Source organism: Tupaia chinensis, unplaced genomic scaffold, assembly GCF_000334495.1.
Source record: "Tupaia chinensis unplaced genomic scaffold, TupChi_1.0 Scaffold000178_1, whole genome shotgun sequence".
NCBI classification, from domain to species: Eukaryota; Metazoa; Chordata; class Mammalia; order Scandentia; family Tupaiidae; genus Tupaia; species Tupaia belangeri.
This window is the reverse complement of record NW_006159653.1, coordinates 71,027-80,115: the sequence shown is the minus strand read 5'-3', so window position 1 is coordinate 80,115 and position 9,089 is coordinate 71,027. Positions and strand designations below refer to the sequence as shown.

The 9,089-nt window shown below is 59.9% G+C and overlaps 2 protein-coding genes across 2 annotated transcripts in view; one reads left to right on the top strand and one right to left on the bottom strand.

Annotated features, from left to right (window-relative positions):
• RHBDF1 (rhomboid 5 homolog 1) overlaps positions 1-5,416 on the top strand; it is a gene marked incomplete in the record, with an annotated part of 11,991 nt that extends 6,575 nt beyond the window's left edge. The window contains 13 exon segments of the mRNA XM_027771014.1: positions 146-268; positions 336-490; positions 898-1,149; positions 1,226-1,337; positions 1,431-1,505; positions 1,578-1,739; positions 2,486-2,586; positions 2,723-2,786; positions 3,046-3,140; positions 3,250-3,325; positions 3,388-3,488; positions 3,570-3,723; positions 3,886-5,416. Coding sequence (XP_027626815.1) covers positions 146-268; positions 336-490; positions 898-1,149; positions 1,226-1,337; positions 1,431-1,505; positions 1,578-1,739; positions 2,486-2,586; positions 2,723-2,786; positions 3,046-3,140; positions 3,250-3,325; positions 3,388-3,488; positions 3,570-3,723; positions 3,886-4,305 — 1,890 coding nt within the window.
• The window catches only part of SNRNP25 (small nuclear ribonucleoprotein U11/U12 subunit 25), a 4,652-nt gene continuing 871 nt past the window's right edge, over positions 5,309-9,089 (bottom strand). The window contains exons 2-5 of the mRNA XM_006146335.2: positions 6,868-6,958; positions 6,609-6,714; positions 6,274-6,348; positions 5,309-5,889 (exon numbers count right to left, since the gene is read on the bottom strand). Of these exons, the coding sequence (XP_006146397.1) occupies positions 5,832-5,889; positions 6,274-6,348; positions 6,609-6,714; positions 6,868-6,958 (330 nt within the window). The 3' untranslated portion in view covers positions 5,309-5,831. The remainder of the gene's footprint in view (positions 5,890-6,273; positions 6,349-6,608; positions 6,715-6,867; positions 6,959-9,089) is intronic.

The following is a 9,089-nucleotide window of genomic DNA, read 5'->3' as shown; positions in this document are numbered from 1 at the left end:
TGCATGTGCCCTAGAGAAAAAAACTCTAAAAAAAAAAAAAAAAAAAAAAAAAAAAGTGCAGGGTGCAGGGGCCAGGGATGGGGTGGGGGCCAGGCTGGTCGCTAGGCCCATGCCACCAGGCCCGGGCTCACGTCCATGTCCTCAGGGCCGCTCCACTCGGGACGGCACGTCCTGCCGGGTGCAGCGCCGGAGCTTTACCCCTGCCAGCTTCCTGGAGGAGGACACGGCAGACTTCCCTGACGAGCTCGACACTTCCTTCTTTGCCCGGGTAAGAAGCGCCCGGCATCACCCTGGCCCCTCGCCCTGCGCCTGCCCTGACCGCATGTGTCGCTCAGGAAGGTGTCCTCCATGAGGAGTTGTCCACGTACCCGGACGAGGTGTTTGAGTCTCCGTCGGAGGCGGCACTCGAGTGGGAGAAAGCCCCGGAGCAGGCGGACCTCACGGGGGGCGCCCTGGCCCGCAGCGAGCTGGAGCGCAGCCACCTGCTGCTGTGAGTTTGGTAGGCGGGGACCGCGACCACCTGCTGGGCCTGTATCCCCTACTGGCTGACACACCCTCCTCGTGGAGGATGTGGCCGAGAGAGGGCTGGGCTCAGCTCCATTCTCAGCTGTCCGCCCTGTGGGAGACCACGATTCCAGAGTCCAGGGGCTGGACAGAGTCCAGCAGGGAGGAGGCCTGCGGCCTGGCTGAGACTTGCTGAGGGGCAGAGCCTCTGTGGCCCCGGGCCCCGCCTTACCATGCTTGGGGTGGGGGGTAGGGCTGCCTCTGTAAGGGGCAAGAGGGAGCTGCTGTCACTGCTGGGCTGGGTGGGCAGAGACAGAGGGCGCTGTGGTTCTCCTGGGAAGGGAAGAGAACCTGGGGCCTGGGGCAGGAATTGACTGTCTGGGCCTCCTCCAGGCCCCTGGAACGAGGTTGGCGGAAGCCGAAGGAGGGCTGCACCCCTCAGCCCAAGGTGCGCCTTCGACAGGAGGTGGTGAGCACCACGGGGCCGCGGCGGGGCCAGCGTATCACGGTGCCTGTTCGCAAGCTCTTTGCCAGGGAGAAGCGGCCTTACGGGCTGGGCATGGTGGGCAGGCTCACCAACCGCACCTACCGCAAGCGCATCGACAGCTACGTCAGGCGCCAGATCGAGGACATGGATGACCACAGGTGGGCCCTGTGCCGCACAGCGGGTGGTGGCTCCTGGCTGCCGGGCGGGACGTGTGGCTGACGCTCCGCCCCGCAGGCCCTTCTTCACCTACTGGTTGACCTTCGTGCACTCGCTTGTCACCGTCCTGGCTGTGTGCATCTACGGCATTGCGCCTGTGGGCTTCTCGCAGCACGAGACGGTGGACTCGGTGAGCCCCAGCACCCTCCTCTGGCCTGGACACGCGGCCCTGCTGGGGGCACGGGGCTGGGTCTGCTGGCTCTGACCTGCCCCCGACCTCCAGGTGCTCCGTAACCGGGGGGCCTATGAGAACGTGAAGTACGTGCAGCAGGAGAACTTCTGGATCGGCCCGAGCTCGGTAAGGACGGCGGGGTGGGGGGGGTGGGGCACTGGGCCCGGGGCCAAGGCCGCAGCTGCAGTGCCCCCACAGGAGGCCCTCATCCACCTGGGCGCCAAGTTCTCGCCCTGCATGCGCCAGGACCCGCAGGTGCACAACTCCATCCGCACGGCTCGCGAGCGTGAGAGACACTCGGCCTGCTGTGTGCGCAACGACCGGTCGGGCTGCGTGCAGACCTCAGAGGAGGAGTGCTCGGTGCGTCCTGCCCCAGATGCCTGCCCCACCGTGCACTGGTGCTCTCCGCAGAGCCCGCCCGGGCAGCATGCCCCCCGTCAGACCCCTCCAAGGCCAGCATGTCCCCCATCAGACCCCGCCCTGGCCAGCATGACCCCTCCCCCAATCAGATCCCACCCTGGCCAGCATGCTGGAGGCCTCTGTTAGACCCAACCGGACCAGCAGGACTACCGTCAGACCTTGCCTGGGCCAATATGCCTGAGGCCTCCCAGTCAGACCCCGCGTGGGTCAGCACACCCGAGGCCCCCTTGAGGCCCCGCCGGGGTCAGCACACCCGAGGCCCATGAGGCCCCGCCAAGGTCGGCATGCCTGTGAACCTCGCCACCCCACCGCAGGCCCAGCGGTAGACAGCTGTCTGCATCTCTGGTCTGGCCTCTGGTTTGGGGCGCTCGGTGTGCGTCTTGCTCACTCATTCATACCTTGGAGCTCACCCCCGTGCTGTTGTTTCTTCCCACTGTGCAACTTTACACGGGATGCACATCCCATAAGAGCACCATGGTTAGACCAGCCTGACTGGGGATGCAGCTGGCCTTCTAACTCTAGGCCGGGCGGGATCATGTGGCTGGACTGGTGCCAGACCTCCCCTAACTGCGGAGGTCCGAGGGAGGGTCTCAGTGGTTCTGCCTTTGACTCCTGACCCCAGAGCCCCTCATCCCCCTGACCTGGGCAGGGTGGGCTCTGACCAGGGCCGACCTGTGCACCTACAGTCCACACTGGCCGTGTGGGTGAAGTGGCCCGCCCACCCCAGCACCCCAGACCTGGCTGGCCACAAGAGGCAGTTCGGCTCTGTCTGCCACCAGGACCCCAGGTCAGTCCCACAGGCCTCTCCCCTTTGCCCACGTCTGCCTGTGTGCGGGTGGATAGATGCTGGTTCTCCAGGTTGAATGGGGGTGTGAAGGCCAGGGGCTCAGAGAGGGGTCAGACCACAGCCTGGGCTCCCACAGGGTGTGTGATGAGCCCTCCTCTGAGGACCCGCATGAGTGGCCTGAAGACATCACCAAGTGGCCGGTGAGCTGGGGTTGGGGTGCTTGGGGTCACCCTTGCCCTGTGCAGAAGCTGCCCTGGCCCTTAATGAGGCAGAAACCCCCACTGTGGGGCAGTCCCACGTGCTCGACGCCGTGCTCCTGGCTCTTCCGTCCGCTGGGGCCTGCCTCCTGCCTCAGAGCGAGCAGAGCTGAGTGGACAGGAGGGCCTGGCTGGGCTCAGGGTGTGTGGCCCTGGGGTCAGGGTCTGGGAGGCCCTGACCTAGCCCGTCCTGCGTGGCCAGATCTGCACCAAGAGCAGTGCTGGGAACCACACCAACCACCCGCACATGGACTGCGTCATCACGGGCCGGCCCTGCTGCATTGGCACCAAGGGCAGGTAGGCCGTGCTGTGCGGCATCGTCGGGTCCCGTGAGCCCACAGTGCGGAGGGTGTGGGTGAGAGGGTCTGGACTTGCAGGGCCTCTGCAGACCTTGCACTGCCTGCAGGTGTGAGATCACTTCCCGAGAATACTGTGACTTCATGAGGGGGTACTTCCACGAGGAGGCCACGCTCTGCTCTCAGGTAGGCTGCGGAGGGAGCGCCCCTGCCCCACCACCACGGGAGCTGACCAGCTGCCCCCACAGGTGCACTGCATGGACGACGTGTGTGGGCTCCTGCCTTTCCTCAACCCGGAGGTGCCTGACCAGTTCTACCGCCTGTGGCTGTCCCTCTTCCTGCATGCTGGGCAAGTGACCCCCAGTGGGCTAGGTGGGTGGTCTTGGGGGTCTGGGAGGAGTGGCCCCCACTGAGCATCTCACCCCCACAGGGTCCTGCACTGCTTGGTATCTGTCTGCTTCCAGATGACCGTCCTGCGTGACCTGGAGAAGCTGGCCGGCTGGCACCGCATTGCCATCATCTACCTGCTGAGCGGTGTCACTGGCAACCTGGCCAGCGCCATCTTCCTGCCATACCGGGCAGAGGTAAGCCCCCTGAGCAGGCCCACGTGTGGCTGCCATGCCCCACAGGCCCCTGCATGCTGCTCTCAGTCCCGACATCCCGGGTGCAGTGGGCAGTGGGGTGCAAGGATGTCTCCAGGCCAGGGTCCTGCTCAGCCCCGTGGGCTCACGGCCACCCTCCCCCAGGTAGGCCCGGCCGGCTCCCAGTTTGGTATCCTGGCCTGCCTCTTCGTGGAGCTCTTCCAGAGCTGGCAGGTCCTGGCGCGGCCCTGGCGGGCCTTCTTCAAGCTGCTGGCCGTGGTGCTCTCCCTCTTCGCCTTCGGGCTGCTGCCCTGGATTGATAACTTCGCCCACATCTCCGGCTTCATCAGCGGCCTCTTCCTCTCCTTTGCCTTCCTGCCCTACATCAGCTTCGGCAAGTTCGACCTGTACCGCAAACGCTGCCAGATAATCGTCTTTCAGGTGGTCTTTCTGTGCCTCCTGGCTGGCCTGGTGGTCCTCTTCTACTTCTCTCCCGTCCGCTGTGAGTGGTGTGAGCTCCTCACCTGCATACCCTTCACCGACAAGTTCTGCGAGAAGTACGAGCTGGACGCTCAGCTACACTGAGCGGCTGTGGCCAGGGCCAGGCTGCACAGCCAGGCAGGCACAGCCACCTGGCCCCCACGCCTTGCCTGCTCCACGCAGAGACTCACGTGTCCTGAACACAGGGCCAGGAAGGCACAGCTACCCGGCCCCCACGTCTCGCCTGCTCCACACGGGGATTCATGTGTTGTGAACACAGTCAGGCAGGGATGTCCTTAGGCCCCACGTCTTTGCCTACTCCATGTGGGGACTCCCATGTCCTGGACACAGAACCAGGCAGGTGTGGCTGCCTTGGCCCTCAGGCCTCTGCCTGCTCCATGTAGGGCCGCTCATGCCTTATTCATGTGTGTTGAGGACTCCGCAGGGCCTTGTGTGCCCAGAACACAGGCCTCTCGTGTGTCTTGTCTGTTGAACCCCTTGTCCCATGGGCATTTAGGACACTTTCCCTGTGATTACCCCCCAGCTAGTCTCTTGACGACCACCTCACGTGGCCAATAAATGGACTGGGAGCGTTTTAGCTGCCACTAACTCAATCGGGGCCACTGCCTCCTTCCAGTTTCTGGGGCTGTGGAGGGATTTCCTGCACCCCTCAGAACCAGGGGTGAATGGTGGAAGTGAGCACAGGCTCTCCACTCCCAGTGACATCCCTTAGCCAGGTGTGTCCTCTGCTCCCTCCCGTGGACTAAGAGCCAAGGCTGGGACAAGGGCCTGCTGGGTGTCATCTGACCCTCCCCACATCATGCACACATGGGAAGCACTCCCTCAACCCCTCTAACTTTGCCACCTGCTACCTCTCCCCACCCCTTGTCTGGTAAAGGCACCTGCAGGTGAACCCTGTGGGCCAAGGCTGCCTCACTGGAGGCCCTGGCGTCCCACGTGAGGGATGGATGACAGCCGCCCTGCCTACCCTGGTATGGGGAGTGGTGTGGCCACTGGCTCAGGTGTGGCATCTCGGCTTTTAGGACTTACCTGCCCCTGCTCTTACCCGCCCGGTCATTGGGCAGACCCAGTCCCTTCTATGCAGTGCTGTGGCAGCAAACAGGTTTATTCTGTGCACAGGCTCAGGCTGACAGCTGTACGGGACAACCCCAGGACTGGTGCATCTAGGCCCAGGGAGAGGTGGGGTCCAGGCCTACCATGCAGGGGGTAGTAGGCTCCCCGCTTTCCCTGAGCACCAGGGTCAGGCTGACAGGTCCGGTAGGCATCACTCCTGTGAAGGGCAGTGTCTGGAGGCCCCATATGGCTTGGCTGAAGCCCAGCCCCAGTGGCTGGAGTTGTACTTTCTGGAGGGTCGCTTTTTCTTGGGAGAAATTTTTTTTTTTTTTTTTTGGCTACAGGGCATGTGTACTCACTGGAGACAGAGAAAGTGAAAAATCATCCCCTGGGGCATGGCCACACCACAATCCCTTCTCCTCCATTCTTTTCTCAGGATTTTGGGCATGTGCAGACACTTGGCGTAACTTTCAAGCCACCAGGTCAGGGACCCCAGCCGAGGTTGACCGTGTAAGTCTAGTGATATAACCAGTATGCCACCTGCTGGTCCTGAAGGCTCACTTTTGCCTCAGCTTTTTGATGAAGGAAACCTCATCCCGATTCCGGATACCATAACTGAAAAAGAAGGGTGAGAAGTGACCGCAGGGTTCATCTGCCACTCCCCCACTGAGGCTCATGAAGGACCAGGAAAGGACACAGGCGAGGTGTGTGGCCTGGTGGTCCTCTTCTACTTCTCTCCCGTCCGCTGTGAGTGGTGTGAGCTCCTCACCTGCATACCCTTCACCGACAAGTTCTGCGAGAAGTACGAGCCGGACGCTCAGCTACACTGAGCGGCTGTGCCCAGGGCCAGGGAGGCTGGGGTGCAGCATGTCGGTCTCGTTCCCTCCTTGGCCTGCCGCTGTCCTAGCAGGGGGGCCCTCAGCCTTCCGGCAGACCACAGGGGACCAGAGGGCGACAGACCCGCTGTCCCTCCCAGCTCAAGATGTGGCCTGAACTTACTCTCGGAGCTTCTTCCTGTCTTCCGTGAGCTTCTCTCCTGCAGAGGTCAGGTGGTATGTCCTCCACACGTAGGACCTGTGGGGGGCGCCCAGCCAAGGCAGGTGATCATGAGGGGCTGAGCCTCACCCCCTCCCTCATGTTTCTCCTGACCACGTGTGCGCCAGGCCTCAGGCAGCTCTAGGGAGCTGTGTTCTCAAAGGGCTGTATGTGTGGGGCAGAGCCACACACACCTTGCTATGACAGGAGACAGTGCTGAGGCACAGCTGGCAGGAGCGTGTAATTTCGGCCTTGGCCCCACAGAGCCCTGGGGTGCTCCTCAGAGCTGCCCTGCTTACCAGCTGATGTGCTGGGTGCCACCTTCACGCTCCTGCTTGAGCTGCACGTGTCTCTGGATGGCCTTCTTCAGGTCCAGGACTGTGGCGTTCTGCACGACAACCACAGCTGTAGCCACAGACACAGATGGAAGAGAGTCACGTGGGAGCCCAGAGCCTCAGCTCTGCTGAGCGAAAGCTGGGCAGGTCTGTGGGCATGGCCCTGCTGACACCTGCCCTGTGAGGGTCAGACCCTGGCGCGAGAAAGGAGGGAGCCACTCACGCATGACTTCTCCGTCCATCTTGCAAACTCGGACCGTCATTGCTTGGCCATATTCTAGTGCTATCTGGGAATTGACCTCTTCTAAAGTGACCTAGAAAAGATCAAGGGTGGAGGTGGGAACCCTGACTCTACCAAACAGTAGAGAAACAGGCTCCTAAAGCCGACAGACCAGGAGGGGAAGGGGCTTTTGCCCATAGTTGTCCCTCCCTGCAGACTGCTCCCAGGACTACAGCGGGTACCAAAGTCCATGGATTTTGACCCTAAACACCTTCCTATACAATGGGGTAGTGTTTGTACCCTATTCGGACACCCTCCCGTACACCTCGAACCATTTCTAGCTTGTTCTAATACCTGATGCAGCACAAGTGCTCTGACTGTCACACCACACTAGGGGACACTGTGAGGAGCCTGTGCATGCTTGGTACAGATGTGACCACCCCACCACAGGCCTCACTGCACAGCTGTGATGGCCATGGTGTGTTGGCAGATGCGGAACTCTTGAGAGGGCTGACTACATGTAAAACATTTCCCTGTCTCAGCACTATGAGCTCACGTTCCACATACATTTTTATATATTTAATGTAAGAAGTGGACAGAGGCTCTGGAGGAAACACTGAAAAACAAAAAGAAACAAAACAGGTTGGGAACCAGCAGTTAGCGTAATGGCTATGTCGCTGGACTCCCACGTAGTCGACCGCGGTTCACATCCCGGACCCGGTGGCTTAAAACTCACGCTGGGCGCGTGTGCGTGCGTGTCCAAGATCCCGAGAGGAGAATAGAGAAGGGATTGCGGCGTGACCATCCCCCCTGGGGGGTGATTTCTCGCTTTCTGTGTCTATGTCTCTGTCTGGCGAGCGCATGCGCCCTATAGCAAAAACCTCTCCAAAAAAAAAACAAAACAGGCTGAGGGACCGGCAGTCAGTGTAATGAATACATCGCTGGACTCCCACGTAGTCACCGCAGTTCGAGTCCCAGACCCAGTGGCTTAAACTCACGCCAGGTGCGTGTGCATGCATGCCCAAGGTCCCGAGAGGAGAAGGGAGGAGACGGGATTGCGGCGTGGCCATCCACCCTGGGAGATGATTTTTCACTTTCTGTCTGTCTGTCTGGTGAGCGCATGCGCCCTATAGCAAAAACCTCTCTCTCTCACAAAAACCAGGAACCAGCAGTTAGCGTAATGGCTATGTTGCTGGACTCCCACGTAGTCGACTGCGGGTCGCGTCCCGGACCCGGTGGCTTAGAACTCATGCCAGGCGCGTGTACGTGCGTGCCCAAGATCCCGAGAGGAGAATGGAGGAGAAGGGATTGTGGCGTGACCATCCCCCCTGGGGTGATTTCTCGCTTTCTGTCTCTATGTCTCTGTCTGGCGAGCGCACGTGCCCTATAGCGAAAACCTCTCAAAAAACAAAACAAAAACAAACAAACAAAACAAAAAAACAAAAACCAAACAGAACAGGCTGAGAGAATGACCCCACAGGGGACTGCTCCCAGGAGCAGGAAAGCGCACTGGCCTATCAGCCCGCCTTCATGCCCTGATTACCGGGATCCAAGCCAGGCCTCAGGACCAGGATAAAGCAGGTGTGCAGAACTTACTGGGGCACCAAAAGATGGTAAAAGACACGTCAATACAGCTTTTAAGAAAATATAAGTTACGGGGCCAGCAGATGGCTTAGTGGTTACGTCACTAGACTACCACATGGCCAACCCAGGTTCAAACCCTGGACCTGGTGGCTTGAAAATCACCTGGGCCCTGTGCGTGTGTGCCCAAGATCCCAGGAGTGCATGCACCCTAAGGCAAATTTTTTTTTTTTAAGAATTATTTTTTAACTTTATTCAGTCATTATTTTATTTTATTTTATTTTTTTTGAAGTTGACCAGAGAGAGACAGAGAACAGGAAAGTGAGGAAGCAGACTGCCAGGTCTAGAATCAAACCGTGGTCGGCCATGTGGGAGTCCAGCTGCCTTAACCACCACGCCGCCACCTGCCGGCCCAAGGCAAAAAAAAAAAAATAGGGGCTGGCAGGTGGTGTGGTAGTTAAGGGCACTGGACTCCTACATGGCTGACTATGGTTTGAGTCCTGGACCTGGCGGCTTGCTTTCTAATCCGCCCCCCTCCCCCAGCCTTTGCCTCTCTCTAGTCAAATTAAAATAAAAAAAAGTCAAATAAAAATAATTCTTTAACTTTATTTACTTGTTTTATTTATTTTTGGCCAGAGAGGGAA